The sequence below is a fragment of the Macrobrachium rosenbergii genome, chromosome 9 (genome assembly GCF_040412425.1).
Source record: "Macrobrachium rosenbergii isolate ZJJX-2024 chromosome 9, ASM4041242v1, whole genome shotgun sequence".
NCBI classification, from domain to species: domain Eukaryota; kingdom Metazoa; phylum Arthropoda; class Malacostraca; order Decapoda; family Palaemonidae; genus Macrobrachium; species Macrobrachium rosenbergii.
The window spans coordinates 13147071-13168531 of NC_089749.1; the positions used below are offsets into that span (position 1 = coordinate 13147071).

General features: G+C 36.3%; 1 protein-coding gene and 1 long non-coding RNA gene across 2 annotated transcripts in view; one reads left to right on the plus strand and one right to left on the minus strand.

Moving 5' to 3' along the window:
- Positions 1–15239, plus strand: part of jub (LIM domain-containing protein jub) — a 153566-nt gene extending 138327 nt beyond the window's left edge. The window contains 4 exon segments of the mRNA XM_067108413.1: positions 2759–2810; positions 6695–6763; positions 9406–9531; positions 12062–15239. Of these exon segments, the coding sequence (XP_066964514.1) occupies positions 2759–2810; positions 6695–6763; positions 9406–9531; positions 12062–12088 (274 nt within the window). The 3' untranslated portion in view covers positions 12089–15239.
- LOC136841466 (uncharacterized) lies at positions 15234–15811 on the minus strand. Its single transcript, XR_010853955.1, has 2 exons — positions 15673–15811; positions 15234–15382 (listed from the first exon to the last, which is right to left on the minus strand). It is a non-coding gene; the product is annotated as an uncharacterized lncRNA (long non-coding RNA).
- Between the last annotated feature and the right edge of the window lie 5650 nt (positions 15812–21461).

The window sequence follows — 21461 nt, forward strand, 5'->3', positions numbered from 1 at the left end:
GCCTAACTACTTAATAATGATAATAATAATAAGGTTTCCTGCATTGGGACTTTCACGCTCTTATGCAATATTTAAATGTAACCTAACTTGGAAATTGGCCAATTTTATTATTGTACCTTGATTTTTTTCTTCTTCTTCTTCTTTTGTAGATTTCAATGATAGTTGTAAAGGGTTTCTAGAGGCTGGGTTTGTGAAATTTGTTATTGTGTTAAGTGTAGTTGGTGCAAATTATATTTGATTAATTAATATAAAGTATTTTGAGGGATTTTGAAAGGGAGACACAATGCAAAAACATATTTGGGACATCAGAATGAAGTGACATTTTATTTCCCTGTCTTTTTTTTTTTTTTGCATACAGTTGCATTGTAAATAACATTGCAAATGGTTGCTGCATAATTGCATATTTTTGCTGGAATGAAGCTACCTGAAATTATGCTGGGCAGTGCAAAACTTTCAGGTGAACCTAATGCACAGGATTGTGCTGCTTTTGCATGGTTACCAAACAAAGGAGATGAAGTCATGTTCTCTTGCCCTGAGAATTTTATCTTACTTAGGTCTATATTTATGTTTAATAATTTGAAATTTCTTTTTATTATTGTAAATTAGTAATGATTTACAGTCAGTGTTTGAGAGATGTTTGCCAAATAATTATGCGTGTTATACTCCAATTTTTAGGGTAACTACAAATTAAGTACTCCCTTTAAATGAAAAATTCTCTTAAGGCTCATTGCATGTAAATTGATCTTTTAATGTCCATGTCTAACATTAGGTATGTTACCAACTATTAATAACTTTTTGAGTCAGCTGTTAAGCAGCATAACCCCAAATTGTAGCATTTATTTCAGTCTGCAAGTATAATGCAACCTTGGGGACAACTTTGATCATTTATTTTGGTGTCAGATATTGAGGCACATGCATGGTCTTTAGTTCCTTTTCAAATTCTTGAGAAGCAACTTGAAGGGACGTATTCTCAACTTTATTTTTAGTTTAAGGTCAACAGACATACTAGCACAGTTGCTGTCACTGATATCTACTGCCAGGTTTTAATTCTTCGTCCTTTCATCATAACTCTACTCAAAAAGCGATGTAAGGAAGTCTGTGCCATGCTGTGCATGTCAGGGTAATTGGAATTGCACTTAGCTTTTCTTATTTGTATATCATGACAAATTTATGTTTGTTTTAGGAGAGGTACAGTTTGATTATAGTGGTATAATCTGTTAGATTGGGTTTAGGGTTTGTGACATATTTGTAGGATTTCTTCATGTTAGTCTGCCATTTTTATAGATGCCATTAATCTAGCTTAATTTTTATCCAAAGTTTTCCTTAATATTAGGTTTTTAGTGTTTCAGCGTAACTTTCATTCAGACCCATTAATCACATAGCTATAATAATTTTTAGTAGAAAAGAGGTGATTGCCAGTACATATTTTACTATAGTTTACATACTGTAGGCTATATGTTTAAAGTCATAACTTTCATAGGACTTGCTGTGGAATCAAAATTGGAATAAGACTTTTGTATGTATGGGAATGAAAGTAAAGGAAGTTGATTCTCTCTCTCTCTCTGGTAGAATTGTTAGGCAAAATAGCACTTGTTTTAGTAGTCCATGTAACTTGTTATCTTTAAACTAATTTAGGAAGTAAAAGACAATTTGTAAAATTTTGAGTGACCTTTATTTCTGTGATGGTTACAAACTATTTATGATAAGTATGGCTTCTGTAGCTTCCTCTTTATTTAGCTGACTGGAAGTATTGATTTAAAGTATTCTAAGCATGCTTAGACTTCCAGTATTTTGAAAGGTGGAAGAGAATGAAGGTTCTTGCAAAGAATTAATAAAAACTGGTAATAGTGCTATGCAAAGGGGTGTTTTGAATAAAATAAAAATTGGGTAGGAAAGGGTAGAGTCTGAGTTCTGGAAATAAGAAGATAAGCAGAAGATTAAGTATGTTAAGAAAAGCCATGTTCTCTAAAGACAAGCATGAAGTAAGAGCCTTATCTTGAATGTACTTCTTTATATACATTACTAGGATACACTGAAAATCCTTAAACTGTACAGGAACTACTGTTATCATCGTCAGAGGAAATGTGATTTTGATTTAGTTTCTCCCTCAGATGGTGAGGACAGCAGTCCTCGTAAAGCTTGAGGATTTTCACTTTATCTTTACCAAAATATCAAGAATTACACTCAAGAAAAGGGTCTTTATTTTAGCCTCAAGGAGGAAATTTTTAAGGCCAAAGTAACAGTACAGTGGTTAACACTGTGGCTAATCAGGTGTGATTATTCTCTCGGTAGCAACCTTATAAGATAATGGTTTTCACACTGGGATGTAGATTAGTATTAACTGTATTTGTTTTTATTTTTTGTTTTTAAAAGATCAGAATGGAAGTTTTTTATCATTCATGTTCTGTGTACTTAAGATTTTGCCTTATATTACCATGTGTGGTGTGTAAATGTATGTATTTGAAATATTTGAATATTATTGGCTGCGTTATCTGTAGTTTTTAAGCGCTGTTTCAAATTTATTACAGGCTTATTAAGTTATTCCGTTGATAAGTGATTTGATATAAACTTCTAGTAATTAAAGTATGTTTCTAAAGGGTAAACAAGTTATAGTTCCTAATGCTTCCATGAAGAGTAGATAAAATTGCACATTTTTTATAAATGCTGCTATGAACATTGTTAGATTTTGCAGGGAATAAATTAAAGTGAGAGTTGACTGATGGCAATTCTGACTTATCTACATTGCTTCCTGTTTCAGAATGTTTGCCCCAAAGTGCGCTGCTTGCGGGAAGAGCATAACCCCAGTTGAGGTAGGCGGGAGATGCTTTTGGCTGGCTTTGGGCACAGCTGATTCAAAACCTCCTGATTTATTAATTTTCTTTGCTGTTATATTTTTCTGCTTAAGTTAACATTTTTACTGCAGTGTATTGTCTTTCACCTGTTGCTATTTTTTACTGTAGTAATTTGCTTTTAGGTTGTAGTTCCTTTTTACATGTAATGAAGTTTACCCTCGGTGTTTCAGTCCCTCATTTTCTATTCTTTAATTATCTTGTGTGCGCAGGTGTCTCTTTCAAGTTGTGCTTGTGTGGCCTTGCCTTTTGTATGTTAGGAACTTTACATTTTTTAATTTCATACCTTTTATGTCACCCTTTTCTTTGTAGTTTTGCCTACTTATTTTGTTTGATGGGTTGTTAAGGAAAATATTTTTATCTTCTATTTTTCTATAATTGTGTGATGGGTATTTTGTGCATCCAGTTATTTCATGTTTAAAACTTGAGTAGCTCATTCATTTTCTGTGTTGTTGTAGTTGTAGTTTTCTCATTCCTTCTTCTCTGTTAGTAACTTGAAGTTTTATTGTACCTATGTGTACCTCAAATTACTAATGTTATCTGCAGATGAACAAAAGTTTTCTAGCTTAAAACAGCAGTTATTTTGTAGACATTTCAGTATCTGTTGTCATTGTCAGTAGTACATAGTACATTGTCTATAGTATAGTCTAGGAATTGTCATTATTTTATGAATATCAGAGTCATCTTTCTTAATCATATAGAAAAATTAGAGATAAATGGGAAATGTAGAAGACTAGGTTTTGAATTTTTGGAAAAGAAAGATAGGCTGGTTCTCTTCTTATTAAAGTTTGCAAATTTTTGAAAAGCTGCATCTTTTAAGCCATTTATTCCTTCATAAGCGAGCGCTAGTTGCACCCATAAATCTGTACAGTACTTAGAAATCATCATTATCTCCCCCCCCCATACAGGCAATCCCAGGCTAACGGCGGGCTCGGTTAATGGCGATCCGGTTTTATGGGGCTTGTCTAGCGACAAAAATCGGCAATTTTCAATGCCAAAAATCACCGATTATCGCCGATTTCTGCTTATCGGCGCTGACAATTGGGTATTGGTGCCGATACATATCTAACAGAGGCGCCAATAACCGAAAATAAGCACTTTTCGGCGCTGATAAGTTTGAAACCCGCCGGAAATTGCTGATTTTTGGTTAGTGGCGATTTTTGGTTATCATCACACCCCCAGAACGGAACCCCCGCCGATAACCGAGGACTGCCTGTACAGTGTACTGCTGAAGTTGACAACAGATGCAATACGATGAAAATGTCTTGTCAAAGCAGTCATCCTTACTATTGCCCTTTACATTTGAGCTTCTGTAGGACCACACTTGTTTGTTACTTTTAAGCTCATAACTTATTTCTCTTGATGTTTCTCTGCAGTTCTATATTTCTTACTGTTTGTGCCATAGGTTATGTATCTTGTATTGAGTCCTTCTGTTTGGCTTTAATATTGTAATACAGTATGTGATCATTGGTTGCGGTGCTTGGAAATTTTTTTTAAGGAGTTAAGATTTCAGTAATTGTTGGTTGGTATTTTTAGAAAATGTATTTTTCAGCATGCATCTTCATTGCTTTGTTATTCATCTTCATGGGTAATTCTAGTTCAGTCTCACTGTTGAATCAGGAACGTAATAATTAAAGCATCTGTATATCCTGCATGATAGAACATTATTTTTTTTAATGTAGTTTATTTCCAACTTGAACTGCGAATTGATGTACGTCTAGCTTTGCTATCTTCTTGCTTACTCATTAGTGCATGGCACTATGCTATAGAAATGCATTGAGTTCTCTGTAGCACATCTTATTTGGCAGAGCCATTCTAAAGACTGTTTCAGAATAATTTCATTATTAGCCTTCTTTAGTTCAGTGTATTTTGATTAGTTACAGAAGTGTAATTCAGGTTTATTGGTAGCTGTTATTTATTTCATGGAAAAATGGTTCTTCTGGAAAATTATTGGGTGAAGGACCAAACAGTCGTGAAATTATTTACATCCCTGACCTGATGAGTAAAAACTTTCTCCACTGGGAGTTATCATCTAGTTGTGTATCTGTGGATTAAATTTATGAAGTAATCCGAATAACTTCATCTTTTAAGGCTTGAGGTTATAGCTGTAATTTGCGTACAGTACTAGCTCCCATAGTTGAGCTGTTTAGAACACATATGAAATATTCTACTTCTCATTCTTGGCACACTTTGAGGAGAATGTTTTACAGTAGTTTCCCCAAGACTGTGGTCTCTTCACTGATGACAGTGAAAGTAACTTCAATTGTGAATTCATTTACCTCAAAATCATTTGTGTGCAGAATGATGCATCATTCTGCATCATTCATTACTGTCTAAAATTTTTTGAAATTAATATGCTGGGGTATATTGTTTTCAAAGAGAGTATAAATTTATTCAGATCATCACAAAGCTTTCGTTTCTTTGAATTTTAATATGCCAACTAAGAATATTTATACTGCGAAACCATGTGCTGAGGACTCTCATTTTGGTTTTCATATGAGAACCAGTGGTTTAAATAGATAGGAAACACAGTAATTGAAGTTACTACAAAGGCAAAAATGTCAAAACTTGTTAGGCAACTTGCTATTGCATGACCATTTTATGTAGCTTCTTGCTGTAAACAAGTGATAAGTTGTATGAATTATAGCAGAAGAAAACTGAAATATTTTTCATATATAAAACTGAATATGAAGGTTATGAACTAAATTTTTTGTCATGCAAAGTCTGAAAGAAGAAAGAGAGAGAGAGATGCAGAACTTCTGGATTCATTAAAGGCGTATGAAAATGGCAGAGTTTTGATTTAAAAATATTTTGAATCTTATTAAATTCCCCATATAAGTCTTATGCCTTTATGTTGCAGAGCCTTATATTGACTGCAGATAAGATACAGAGTATATGTTTTGTTTCCTATGTACTCTGTGAAGTGCATTTCTTTTTAAATTTTCACCAAATAATTTGAGAGGGGCAAAGCTTCACACTACCAAATACAACCAGAATTTATTGTAAATACACAGTTTTCCCTTAACTACGTATGATTTTAACAGATTCCTCAATCTGTCACTGTAAATTAGCCAGTGGAGTTTGTGGACCTAAGTATATATGAGAATTTTTTAGGTAAATTTAGCCTCTGACTCTTGTACTGATTATTAATAATAATAATAATAATAATAATAATAATAATAATGATAAATACTCCTTAGCGGAGACATTAAGCTTTTGGCTTTGCCATTAAGAGGTAAAGTCAGTAATATATGATGCGTGGTTTTATTATAAACGAAATGTGTCGTCATTGTTCAAGCTTACTTTTTTTATTAGCTTTTTGGATGACAAAATTCTTTTCCAGAATTAGTAACACATATGTATGTTCCTTAATCACATGAGAGGCCCTTATATATATTTTAATTGAGTCTTTCAAAATGATTTTCTGCAGTAGAGATTATTTTTCCTTCTTTTCTTCAACCGTAGAAGTAAGTGAACTTCATGGTTTTATGGCTTAACCCCGTGCCCAAGGCTAATTTGCGTTGGTTCTTTCCTTTGTTCCTGACTTTTTAGCTGTGCCATGTTTCTCAGGGAGATTTTTTTAGAAGGGCTTAACAAATATGTTATCAGTGTTTTTCCTCTTTATTGTCCTGTATACTTAATGCATACGAATGTTATGTATGATTGTTTTATGTTTGTATGTTTCTCGTCCAAAGCCATTGGCAGAATATTTCATTTCCTGGTTTACCTAAGGAATTGTGTTAGTTTAAAATGCTGAAGAAGGTATTTTGATATATGTAAATGATTTTCATTATTTTGTAAGTTGTGTTGTATACAGTACTAACAAACTGTCCGTTTGTTTCCAGGGCACAGGAGAAACTGTACGAGTAGTATCCATGGACAAAGACTTCCACGTGGATTGTTACGTCTGTGAAGTAAGTTACATTTATTTATACTTTGTAAAGTAGCAGAAAGTCACAGTGGTATTTTTTATCTATAACACTGACCTTGAGTACCATTGGTTGTTTATCTGAAATTATTTGAGAGCCAACAGTCCTCACAAGATTATTTCATTGTGATTTCTAGTGAATTGTGAGATGCAACCCCAAATCCAGTCACCTTACGAAGGTGGAGCTTCAGAAAGCAGCTTTTCACATGAAACTTTGTCAACTTCAGTTTTTTTTCTAGATTACAGTAATTAGCTAAGTTTTTTCCCACTTGATATTTTGCTTCTTTGGATAAAGCTGGTACTATCACTACTGAATTGGACATAGATTTTCACCCACCAATTTTAGAAGTAGTATATCTAAAGGCAATCAATAAATTTTAGAAGTAGTATAGGATTTTTATCCACCAGTTTTAGAATAGTGAATCTGAAGACAATTGAAGACCAGGTAGAAAACATTTCATTCAATTGAACAGAAAAGCCAGAAAACTAATGATTATCAATAATGCTCTGAATCTAAGAGCAAGAGTAAGTGTAGCAAGGCTCTATTTACCAATAAGAAGAGGTGAAAGAAGAATGCGTTGTTGAGAATTGTATCAATACTGAGAAAAGAATTGGCTGCAGCTTTAAAACATTAAAGCTGGGTCGTTGGTAACAGCTTGAAATAAAAAATCATAAAAGAGGGTCAAAAGAAAAAGGAAAAAGAAACAAATACATGGCCAGTACCAGAGGCAGACTATGGATTGTAGCTGGGCAAAGGCTGACCAAGGGATAGCTTAGGAAGGAGAACTGAATGCATGTTGGTGGCATACACATTGCATGTACACTAAAAATAAAATAGATGTTCAACCATCAGCATCGCCTGTGTGCTGCAATGCTTACAGAATATGGAAACCATCAACTACAGTAAAACCCCGTATTTTTGGGGGGGGGAGGATATGTAAAACACACACACACACACACACCCACAATAGCTAAAATCCATGAATACTGTACTTAAAACCCCTCAAAAAACACTTAGAACTGCCTGTTTTGATAGTTTATACTCAAGAAAAACCCTCTAAAAATGCTTATACCTGAGTATTTTAATAGTTTTATCTCAGAAAGTGCATTTAGTCATGAAAATTTTATGAAAATACAGTAATTAGTGAATATTTCTCTGTGAAAAACACAGCGAATGGGCGAATTTTATGCAAATAATGGATAGATACATTCCACAGAGAAATCCGTGAATATGAGTGTCCACGAACTGTGAGAATGCAAATACGGTGGGTTTACTATACATAACAAGTAAAGGCTCAAAATGAAGATTTGTTAAGAAAAAGCCTACCATGTACAGACAGTTGTTGCAGCCTTATACCAGAAAGAGTGCTAGAAAACAGAAAATCTAGGTACTGTGGGAATGACCATGTAATACAAGCTCAAAGACTAAACCTAATTCTGGTAGACAAAGAAATCCACAAAATCTCATCTGTTAGATGAAGCCATATGATAGGACATGATAGTGTTGGACAAAAACAGAGAAAAGATGGAAAGATATGCAGATCTAAAGATGGGAAATAAGGAGACTATTTCAAGCTAAGGTTTAAGTAGTACATATTATTCTTGGAGTACCAGGAGTAACCCCAGAGGACCTCAGGAGAAACCTGGAGAGGATTGGATCCACAAACCATGAACTAGGCTTGCTCCAGAAGAGTACAATGGACTAGTGGGTACAGGAAGGACAATAAGGAGGGTATTGGAATCATAAGAAAATGGGTGGTAGGGTCAGATCCTTGGGAGGCAGGTTGCAGACTGGGTCTGGGTTCAGTGATACCAATTTGGCAAGGTTGGAAAAAAAATAGTAATAATCTTGCTAAAGCTAACTATATTTAGTAAGTGGGGGAGGTGGGTTTGTGTAGCAATTAATATAATTAATATATTAGAAATTTAGTGTTTTGCATTCTAGAAAGAATGCCACATTGACAATGTTTTTTGATATGGAAAAACTCATTTGAACCATGAGTACATGATGAATAACACACATGATCAAGTCTGAGAAGAATAAAGAATAGTAAATAAAATTAACCATAATTCAAGTAAGTGATTGTCAAGTGCTGGCCAGAAGTCCCATAAAGAAATTTTGTTAGAATCATCAATGATCTAAGCTTATCCAATCATAATGCTTTCACAAAGCTGTGGTTTTTTATATGAAATCTAATTATTATTATTTATTTTTTTATATGAAATCTAATTATTATTATTATTTTTTTTTTCGTAAGAATAAGCTGTCCAGATTTGTGCCGTGAGAGTTAAGATTTTTAGCCTGGTGGTCTGGTGAAACTATTTTATATGACTTAACTAATTTATATTAAATGCTTTTGGTAGAGTTTTATTAGATAAACATTATTTATTATTATTATTCAACAACATTCATATGTCATGAAGGTCATTAACTTACTAAGCTTGCACTCAGAGAATAAATTTTCTTTTATGAAAAAATTGAAAAACAGAAAATATAAGTAGGGCAAAATGCAGATACAAATAAATCAATAAGAAGGCTTGATATAGCATATACAAACAAATTCTTACTTTTAAAGTTTGAAAGTTAATCGCAGGCATATTGAATAATGAATTATCTTGAATTTTCAGAATTGTGGAATGCAGCTTACCGACGAACCCGACCAGAGATGTTATCCTCTCGACGGTCACCTTTTATGCCGTAACTGTCATCTACATCGCCTTCATGCCATGGGTCGCACTCCTTCAAACATTCAGGTGGGTACCACTTCAGTTGGTTGTTGTTTCCGGGCATGAGAGTAAGACTAAAACGTGTGGGTTTTCATGGAAATAAGATTTTAACCATAAATTCTGTTGGGTAACAGTTTCCATAAGGAAAGATGAGCACCCCTTCATGTCTGCTTTCCCTGAGTGGGATACCATGTACTCGTTGCATTAAGCATTGCACATTGCATTGTGGGCCCAGATACATTACATAATGCCCTTACTGTTTCGTGCATTTACATTGGTATTTTCTCACCTAGCTGACTTATTTCTCCAATTGTCTTGCTCTCAATATCACCCTGAATAAAAAAAAAAAAAAAGCTTGTGGGCCAACCCTGTGTAAGTCAAGAACTGCTACGCAGTCATCCAGTAAAATTGTCATCTGATTAAACAACAGTATGATAAGACAGTACAGCGTTCAGCTTTTCTCTAGGTGCAGTGTTTGATGCATGGGAGCAGTGTTCTCTTAGAGATTTTATTGGGATGTAAAATAGATTCTTTGTCTACACTGAGCACACCAGACCCTTGGAGATGGGTAGGAGGTCAGCTCCTCCTCCTACCTACCACCTTCTTGCCCATCTCCTGATTCCACCAATTTCCTTGTATTTTTTTTTTATCTGGACTCCAGCTGGTGGTAGAGAGCTTTTCCCTTGTGCTAAGATTAAAGGTTTTTTGTTATGAAAAATACAAATTGATTTAAAATTTTTAATTTTTGAACCACAATTTTCTTGTCTAAAGAGACACTGTTCTCTGTTACAGTATTTTAAGAGACCATCCAACTCTTGCTTTTGCAGTTGCTTATAGTAGCATTTCAGAGTTTTTGGAAAAACATTTTACCTTTCCTGAACCTTTCAAGTTTAGATTTAAATATTTCAGTACTTTTTAGGTGCTATTTTTAAATCCATATTTATGTTGCTTAGAAATTAACTTCATGTTTTGTAGTTCATTTAGTTAGGTGAAGAGGAGTAGATCACAGTGGAATGTTTCTTGATGTTACAGTAAGTTTCAGAGTTTAGCTATATTATATTTTAATTTAACAGTACAATATTGAGACTTTCTGCACTTCAAACTACAGTATAGTCTCTTTTTTTTATGATTCCAAGAGTGGTTTAAAAGGACAAAGTTTTCAATTTTGGCAACTTAATAGTATTGAGATTACTTGGCCAGTGGTGTGTGTAATAAATTTGCCTCTGAAGCAGTTCATTGCTCCATTTCAGGGACAACTACACACATAATGCAGTGTGCTTAAAAAAAATGAGTTTGTGGCAAAAACAGTGATTTGAGGCAGGTTCTAACATTCTGAAGAGAATCAGTATATATATGAATGAAAAAAATATTTAGCCTTTTCATGACAGTTGCACAAGGTCTTGTAAGTGGTTATTTTCAATCACAGTAAAGATGCAGGTGAAGGTCACATTCAGGCCAAAGATTGAGATAATATAGGGTACAATTACATTATAACAGCAGGTACTTTAGAATACAGTTTATAATTCTCATAAGGACTTTGCTTTTATATATCAAGCATATCTCTGGATTAAATTTTCATATTTTAACAATGAACAACAGCAGGTCTACTCCTCACCAAACTAATTCAGAAGGATTTTTAAGCCTTACTGCTTCATCCTTTTAACCCCCTTAGGAGTAGTGTTATCAGTGCACCTCAAGTGGTGTACTGGAGGCATTACTTTAAGGTGTTTGCAGTGTCCCTTTCACCCCTAGCTGCATCCTTTTTTTAGCCTCTTACTTTACCTTCATTCCTGTTTCCTTTCTTCAGTCTTGCTGTCCACCATCTCTTAACTGTTTTGTTATCAGTGCAACTGTAGGGTTTTCTCCCAGTTCCACCTTAAGATTCTTGTACTTCATCTTTATTTTATAGATTTCTGTCTTGCTGTCCAGTTGCTCCAATTTCCTTTTGTCACTTTTTAAAGTGCTGAGTGGCCAAAAGTGTTCTAGTGCTTGGTTTGACAGCCTAAATTTTCTAAATCCGTCAGATCAGTCACTCATCCTTATAACTTTTTTTTTTTCCTTTTTTTTTTGAGTCTGATAACCACAAATGATGTCATCTGTAGGCAGCTTTTGGCCGACTTAGCTAGTCAGTTTTGTATTTTATTTTTGTTATTTGCTTCTTTCAAGCATATGTCACTGCAGTATGAGTATTCAGCAGCAAAATGACACCATAACTAGCATTATTACATGAAAAATAGATTTGAAGTTAATGATAAAAATGTTATGAGAAAAGTGGTCAGAGCATGGTTTGCATAGTGGTGGAGTTATGGGGGTACCACATCAAAGTCTCAAGAGGTCAAGATTAAGAATGCAATCACAAATTAGGTGAGCTAGTGTTATTTGATTGTTTGAGGATTGGTAAAAAGTGTTGTAACTTGTCTTTTAAAAATGGCACTGACAATTTAAGAAATTACCCTACATGTATTTGTGTGAAATAGGGTGCTGTAATTTTCCCTTTCAACATAGTATATTTTTAATGCTGTCTTTTATAACTCTAAACTCAGTTTCTTTATTGCAGGATGTTGGTGCCACTTATGTCGAATAGCAAGCAGCAAATTCTCCAGTTTCAAAACGTACCTTTATCTTCTTAAGTCTGTATTTTTCTGTTTTTGTTTTGTGGAAGGTGTTACTTTTGAAGATGCCTGGATTGTTTTTAGACAAACTTATAAAAAAAACTGCATTTCACCTAAAAATATAAGGAAATTATATATTTTATCAAGGAATTGTATGCATTAATTTTACATAAAGTTCTTTTGTATTTATGTTTTACCTCTTTCCCAAATATGTGTGCGCACATTCATGAAAAGTCAGTAACTTTTAAGTATTTTTGTATTGACATTGAACATTTATATAATGTGTATCGTTTGTATGAAATCTTTTCTGTCTCTCTTCATTGTAAGATATTTTTCTTTAAAAGGAGATGATGTAGGTATAAGTTCAGCATTTTAACTATATTGTTTTTTACCCAACTTCATGGAATTTCCGTTTTTATTGAATTCCAGTTTTGTGTTCCTACTGTCATGTATTTATAACAGAGGATTTGACATTTATAAAGAATTTTTTTAATATGTGGGTTTTGAGAGGTTTTATACATGTTCTTGCAGCTATTAGAAGTGTGATTGGACAGCTTGTAAGAGCTAGAAGACTCAAGTATGTCAGAATTTCGTATTGCCTCCCTTCTTTAAGTATGTAGATGAAAATTGCAAAATTGTTCTCGTCAAGATTAGCAAGTCGTTAGGTATGTGTTATGGGTAAAAAGACTTCAATTAAGACATTGTAAAATCTAGCCTCCTCTTACTTTGATGTATGGATGCATAGCTATGTTATGAGCAAGAGTATAGAATCTTGACAGTTCACAAGAGCTGGGAAAATAGGTGCAGCTTGAATACGTTCATGACAGATTTATCTTGTATTTTTTACTATTATATTAAGACATGGAGAAATGAGGATAGTAGTTGAGTCAGGAATTTGTCTACCATTTTACAGTAGGCAAATAAATTACTGATGGGAAACAACTGTCTTTTTAAGCTGTCCATCTCAGGTCTTAAAAATTTAGTAACTGTTTTAAGCTGTCCATCTCAGATCTAAGAAAAATAATTAACCAGGTTATTTTGCCCATTTTTGGTGCATGGTGTAAAGAATCTGGGGCCAGAACAGGTTTGTTTTAAATATCCCTCCCCCCTATTTGTACTTAGGTAGTTGCAAAGGTTACAAAAATTGTTGAATTCCAAGTCTCTTTACTCTGAGGTACAGAGCATGAGCTGTTAGTTTTTTGTACAAGGAAAAGTTTAATGCCTTATTTCTACATACGTTGCAACCAAGTGCAGGGAAAAGCAGTCTTAACATCAAGAAAGAAACTACTTAAAAAACATTGTAGCTCTATGTATTATATTCATGATATTGTTGAAGTTTAGAGTACCCCTTGTATGTCACGACAATGTTTAAATGCTCTTTACCTCTCGCCTCTAGTAACTGAAGAGGTTTCATGGCCATTTATGTATTTTTCCAAGGCATCTGTGGTATTAAAGAGTAGTAGTTTGCTAGTTTTTGATTTACGAAGTCACGGCAACAAGTTCAGTGTTCGTGTTCACACTGATGGAGATATGACGTTGCTCCAACTATAATGTTTGTGTTCATTTTGTCTTTGATTGTACGTATACATTTTTAAAGCTTCTTATTTTAGGTATTTTATGTACTTAGGATGTATAAATAGCTTTTATTTTTTGTGATAAAAACTTTTTGTTAAGCTGTGAAAGTTGATATTTTGTTTTTTGGTCATTTGTTACTGTGCACAATTTCTGCTTAGAATTCTTTTTTGTTTATGCCATTCAAGTAAAAGTACCACCGTGTAATAGAATACTATTTTCTTTTTGTTTGCGGTTCGCTCATATTTTCAAGTTAATTTCGTTTCTAGGTTAATTGTACAGAGTAATATTCTAGAAAAATAACTAGTAAGATTGAAGTTGAAATTCAATGAAACCAGCAGGATATCTGGTATTTTCTCAGCTATTATTTTGTAATATTTGGAATGTCCAACATTTAATACTTCAGATGGATGCGTGTGTATATTTTTTCCCATTCAGTCTGTATATTTTTTTTCCCAATCTTGACAGTATTTGGGCTGTGTTTGAAGTTTTTAGAATTTTTCATTGTCAGTTAATGAAATTGCTTTTATATTTTTCAGTATCTTACAAGACCAACATAATTAGCCTCAAATGATTGTTTTCGCACACATTTGGAATGTCAAACTCAGATGACAATTGCAAAAGCCAAACTTTGTGGATGGGGAACCTTGAGTCTGTTAATGATATATGCTTGTTGGTATAAAAGAAACTTTTTTTTCAAAAGGCTGTGATTATATCATGTAATATGAGGTGTTACTTTGAGGTAATCTGGATTACCAACAAGTTAAAGATTTGACATGACACACTGGGCCCTGGATTAACTATTTTGATTGCATTTAGTGCTGTTAGGCTTATGAGATCAGTGGAATGCTATTCATAATGCTCTTTTGAAGATGGCAATGTAAAATACATTAAGAAAGAGGATGGTATATGGCCGCAAGATCAATTGAAGTTATCTAGATCTCTTTTTTACTCAAAAGCTCAAATTGATGTTTCAAGTCACAGCAGTATTTTACAGCATTAAAAATTTGTTTCTCAATCTTTGCAATTTGTAAGATATGTAGATATCTTAGTTCCCAGATTTTCTTGAAGGGCAGAGTATGGCTTCCCAGTTTTGTATACAGTTACATTGTGAATACATTTTCATAGTCTTAATGACAGAAGTTTTCTCAAAATTGATTTCATTGCTTAAGATAGGAAGTGACGATTTTCCTCAATTTTTTGTGTCAGAGTCTGTGAAACTTTGGTTTGGTAACATTAGGCCTGGATTGTGGCATTTAGAAAGAATTAAATGGCAGGTGGTAATTAACTCAATCTCAAGATAACTCCATTCTGTGATAATGTTTTAAGGTTGTGGAAATCTGCATGATGTGTAAATGCTCTTGACATTGTAGTGGCTGTGTGCAAGGAACACTCCTACATGTTACCAAATCAATCAAAAGCATTGCAATGGCTTTGGCAGTATGTGATATTTTAGCACAAATAACCACTTCTATACTACTTGGACCTGTGGATGATCATTTTGTAAATACTGTGAATCTGAAGGTCATATTAATAAACCTGAAATCCAAATTTTGTCAAGTTTAATTTACCTCTAATGAACAAGACTAATCACAAACTTATCTGTTTGCTCTTCTCTATTTCAGGTGTGTAGTCCCAGTCTTCCCCTGCCTTGCCTTTTGAATAAGTACAGAAGTACAGTGTGGAAATAGGATCTGAAAAAGGAAAGTGGTTCTTAAAAATGTTTTCAGGTGTGTGATAGGGCTGTAATGTTTTGTCTTCGCCCTATCAGAATGGTCTTCAGTACAGTTGGTAATTTTACAAATGAACCATTTTAAGAAATTGTTCGTAAGCAATTTTTAAGTTGGCCATATTTGTATTCAAGAGTTGAATACTCTGTTCATCTTTCCACTCTGAATATTTAATGAATCACTGAAGTCTAACTTCTCTAGCTTTTCTTCAACTGATAAACACTTAAATGCGCATTTGTGCCAACAGTACCTACCAGCTGGTTGTAAGAGTAACAGCATCGGCTCCAGAATACCTGTAGAGGCAGCAACAGTAGCAGGCTGACAGTAGCAGTACCCTATGATGGCTGCAGTAAATTCTGTCTGGCTGCCCATTGCAGTAGCAGCTATAGTTGTCCATGCCTTTTAATGGAGGAGCAGCAGTTCCCGTCATCTGTGCATCAGCAGCGAAATTATTATCCCTCCTCCTCTCTCTGGGTGAAGGGACAGCTTTCGTCGTCCCTGCTGCTTATTGTAGCAGCAGCAACTCTGCTTCTCCTTGTGGCTGTAGCAGCTCCTGCCATCCCAACCAACTCCATGCAGCTACATCAGCAACTCCCTGTGATCACCACTGCCAGTGGCAAGTAGCATCAGCTTTGTCATCTTTATAGTGCTGCTTGCAGCCTCATCAGTAGCTTCTGTTGTTCCTTTAGCTCCAAGCAGTGGCTACATCACGTCCCATCGTAAGTAGCTGCAGTGGCAGCACTACCTTCTATCGTCCTGGTTACTCATAAAAGCAGCTTCTGTAAGCCCTGGCCACTTGTTGATATCAACATCTGTTATATTTATTGCTCTTGTAGGCGTGACAGGTTTGCCACTGCTGTTCTTCCATCTTCTTGGGAAGTTATATTACTGCAGAGTTGCTGCTGTTACAGTAAGATGTAGGGATGATGAAAGCTGCTACTGCCATTACATGTAGCAGGGAAGATGAGGTATTGATGCTGCTTTCACAATGAGTGGTTAAGACTTCAAAGCTCCCTTTTGCTGCTATTGCAATGAACAAGGATGATGGTGTTACTGCATCAGCAGTATGGAAGATGCAATATACAACACCAGTTTGCATCATCCATACTGTTTGTGCAGTATCCCCATCATCTTTGTTGCACATTGCAACAGCAGCAAAAGGAGCTTAAAATTTTTACCACTCATTGTGAGAGCAGCAGTAGTTCATCCTCCCTGCTTCTTGAAGTGGCAGCAGCAGCAGCTCTCATCCTCCCTGCATTTCACTGCAAGTAACAGCAGCAACTCTGTAGTATACAATACTTCTCATGTTGAGAGGGAGCTGCAGAGGTTTAGTGTTGATTTTGTGATGGTGCTTTTCCTAGCAGCTGCAAGTCTGTGTTATTCTTTGTGCTTATTATTGCAGTTGCAGCAACTCTCATTGTCTATCTTGGCAGCAGAAGCAATTTTTGTCTCCCCTGCTGCTCTTTGCTGCAGCAGCAGCTCTCATCATGCCTGCCACTTTTTAGCAGCAGTTTCCATCATCCCTGTAGCTCCAAAAGCAGGAAGCATTTCCTGTCCCAGCCACTACTTGCTGCTGCAGCAGTAGTAGTTCCTGTTATTCTTGCCATTCCTTCCAGCAGCAACAGATCCTTTTATTTTCCTTTCCTTGTAGCTGCAGCAACAGCAGTTCCCATCATCATCAGAGTTCCTGTCAGCACCAGCAGCTATCATCAACCCTTCCATTTCAACAACAGTTGTATATGTTTCTGTTGCTGCCACTCAGCAACAGAATGTCAGTCATCCCTGCTGCTTCTTGCAGCAATAATCGCAACAGACATTTCCATTATCCTTATCACTCCTTACAGCAGCAGACGTAGCCTTTATATCTGCTGTTTCTTGTGACAGCAGACTCTCATTATTCCTGCTTCTCCTTGTGACAACAGCAGATAGCAACAGCTCCTATCATCCTTATGGCAGCAGCAACAGTTGTCCCATCATCTTGCAGCAGCAGCTCTGGTTGTCCCTGATGCTCTTGGTAGTAGCAGCAGCTCCTCTCATCCCAGCCACTCTGCAGTAGCAACAATAGGCATTTCCTTCATCCCTGCCTCTCCATATGGCAGGAGCAGCTCCTGTCATTCCTGCTGCTTCTTGTACTGTAGTGGCAACAGAAGCTCTCATCATCCCTGCTGCTCCTTGTGGGAGATTCCTTGTGTCCCTGCCACTCCTTAAAGCAGCAGCTACTGTCCTTGTTGCTCCTTGTGGCAGCAAACAGCAGCAGCTCCCATCATGATTGTAGCTTGTAGCTGCAGTGGCAGCATTTCCATCCTCTCTCCTGGCTGTTGATAGCAGCAGCTGTCCTAAGACCTGAATGCTTGTTGTGGTGACACCAGCAAGCCTTCCTGTTCCCTCTATTCCTTTTGCAGCTGTTTTAAGAAAGGTGCTCTTGGAATCAACATCAGCAGCTTCTATCACCACTTCAGTGCAGCAACACCAGCATCTCTCTCTGTCCGTACTTCTTGATGCGCAAGAGCAGCAACTCCTATCATCTCTTCTGATCATTGTGGGAGCAGTAAAACCAGCTTACTTCATCCATGCTGCTTATGTAGCAACAATAACTCCCATAATCCATGTTGCTCACTGCAGCAACAGCAGCAGTAAGTGACCCCTGTTGTCTTTAATTCTTGTGGTAGCAGCAGTAGTAGTTCTCATCCTCCCTGCTGCTTGTAACAGTGGTAGTTCCCATCATTCCTGCCTCTTGATGCAGCTCTCATCATCCTTGCATCATCTTCCAGCAACCGCAGCAAAACCCCTGTCATCTCTGCTGCAGAATTTGGAAACCACCTCTCATCATCCATGTTTCACACTGTGGGAGATGAAACAATAACAACAGCTTTCATATCTTGTAGACAAAAAGACTGCAGTTGCTGCTATTGAAGTAACTAGTAACAGTTTTAAGTTTCTCCTTTAGGCTCTGCTACTCAAAGCAGCAGACACAGCTGTGTAGCTGATAGTGGCAGTAGATCCTCCCACTAGCCCTGTTCCTTACAGCAGCAGCATCTGCTCATTGCAACACACCAGTCACCACCATCCCTGCAGCAACATCACAAACATATCAATTTGTATGCCCATAGTATCTCTCTGGCTGCTTGTAGTAGCAGTCTGTGGTTCTCTGTGGGAGTAACATCAACTATGCCCATAGTAGCTCTCTGGCTGCTTTTAGTAGCAGTAGCTCCTGTGGTTCTTTGTGGGAACAGCATCAACTCACTAATTCTCAATATGGCAACAGCAGTAAATCTTATTTGTCCCTGCTAATTCTCAATATGGCAACAAGAGTAAATCTTATTTGTCCCTTCTTCTTGATACAGCTGCAGTAGTAACTCTCTTAGTCTACAACAGCCTCAACCTGCTGACCAAGCTGATTGTTGTTGCCACTATCCTGCTCCTGGTTGTGGCATTAGCAGCTATTGTTGCCCTGCTTGTTGTGGTAGCCATAACTTCTAGTGTTCTCCTTGCTGCTTATTAGTTGTTTACTCTATAAATAGCAACAGCAGTTCACAGTGGATCACGGTCCTGCTTCCTGATGTAGTAGCAACAGCATCTGCTGTGGCCACAAAGGTAATTAGATTAAGGACCAAGAAGCAGAAGCTTCAGGGATGGAGTAAAAGGTCAGTTAATTAATAGCCCATATTTGATTAATAGCAGAGGAAATTGTTGGCAGAACAGGGGAAAATACTTGGAACAATAAAGTAATTGCTACTGTCTTCTGAAGTGCTGGGATGAAGTGGCAGGAGACAGCCTTATGGGATGAGTTAGTAAGTCAAACTGAGCTGCTTGAATGGTCAAGGATTGGGTTTGAAAGTGATGAATGAATGATTAGGGGGAAAAAATGCTATTACAAAATCAAATAGACCAACAGAGGCAACTTTTGTTACCTCTATTAGTCTATTGTTTGATTATTTTAATAGCATTTTTTTCCCCGGTCATCACTTTAAAATCCAATCCTTGGCCATCCAAGCAACTTTGGAACCTTAGGCTCCTTGGTTTGACTTATAGCTCATCCCATAAGGCTGCCTCCTGCCATTTTATCCCAGCACTTCCAAGGAAATGATAGCTGTTCTTTAGTGTTCCAAGTAAATTCTTTGTATTTTCAGCAATTCCTCTGCTGTTATTAAACAGCTTTGGGCAATCAATTAACTGACCTTCTACCTCACCCCTGAAACTACTGCTCCTTGGTCCTTAATTTTACCACCTATTTGGCAACAGATACTGTCCCAGAATTTTCCACATTCTCTTGCCAATTCTGTGCCGCACCAACAGTTATATTTATCCAAGCAGCTTCACATGCCCCTTCTGGCTCATCCTCTGCTGTTAAATCTGCTTCTGCGCCCACAACAGCTTGGAGTATGCCATTGCTGCTCTTTCCAGGCTCCAGGTGGCTCATACTTATTCCCTAGACTCTTAATTCGAGCCGAGTTAGGACAACCAGGTAGACTAATCGGAAATGACCAAATCTACAACGTAATTGTCACTGCCCACGCATTCGTAATAATTTTTTTCATAGTTATGCCAATCATAATTGGCGGCTTCGGTAATTGACTAGTACCCCTAATATTAGGAGCCCCAGACATGGCATTCCCACGAATAAACAACATAAGATTCTGACTCCTACCTCCATCTCTAACACTTCTTCTCTCCAGAGGAATAGTAGAAAGAGGAGTTGGCTTGGCTGGGGCATCAGTAGACCTGGGTATTTTTTCCCTCCACCTGGCAGGAGTTTCTTCAATCTAGTGCCTGGCTGCTCAACTTGGGTCATACCAACAGCTTAACCAGCTACAGTGGCTCTACCTTGGCTGCTCCATCAGTTTCCAGACTCCATAGGGTAAATCTTGCCTTTCCAGCTGCACCTTAGCTGTATTAGGTATGAAGGTTAATTGAAATTATATTACTGTACTATTAAAATTCATTCAGGTTTACAAGTTATTCCCAGTTATGGAAACATACAGTGTACAATTCCCCTAACAAAACAAAAAGGAGATCCGTCGCTATGCAAATACCTTTAGCTTCAATATTAAATTATAATACTTCAAGTAATTGGGATTAGTGTTTGCTAATACAGGTACTGGTATCTTCTCTATTTGCGTTGGGAATTCTGTTAACGTGGAACATTAAAATAACCACAACATTCTTGTTATATTGTGTGTAACATGATGGAATTATGTACAACTACAGCATTATATTTATGCCAAGTTCTTTAGACTAAAGAATGAAAAGGCTTCTTAGAAAGTCATTCTTCAATTGCTGTACCCAAAATGGATATCATTACAAGGAACATGCGTTGGGAATGACCTGTATGGATTTACCAATGCTATATAACACTACACTAAAAAAGAATGTCAAATTAAAATGCTCTTTCACATTCAGACCAAGGCAAGCCTACATTTAGTTCACTATTATATAAAAATATGAACTTACGAACTTAATAAAAAAAAAAGGGGGGTCAATAAGCAACTTGAGTGTTTTTGCCGACATTTATCTGGAAAGTTGCCATGTCTAAAAGATCCCATTCATTTCCAGGCAGAATTTGCTAACACCAAGCAATATTTCCAGCTGAAGTGTCATAGTTGCAATCCATATCAGCAATGGAAAACCAAAGTCCTGGCAAGTATCAAGGATGCTGCAAGAACAACAGATGTTTGCAAGTTTTGAAAAAGTTGATCCTTGAAAAGTGTATGTATGAGAACTTATCAAGAATGCTGCAAGAACAACAGATGTTTGCACGTTTTGAAAAACTTGATCCTTGAAAAGTATATGTGTGAGAAATTTAAGTTACTCTGCATAATCTGTTGTATACACTCTTACATGAAAGAATTTTCTAAAAGGAAAAAACATTTACGAAAGCACAAAGCATACTGGAAAATTAATCAGCACAGTACTATGGAAACTTATGGAAATCAGTACACTAAGCAGGTCTTTCAGTTGCAGTGTGCAAATCAACACAGTACTATGAAAACTTATGGAAATTGGTACACTAAGCAGGCCTTTCTGTTGCAATGTGCAGTTTCCT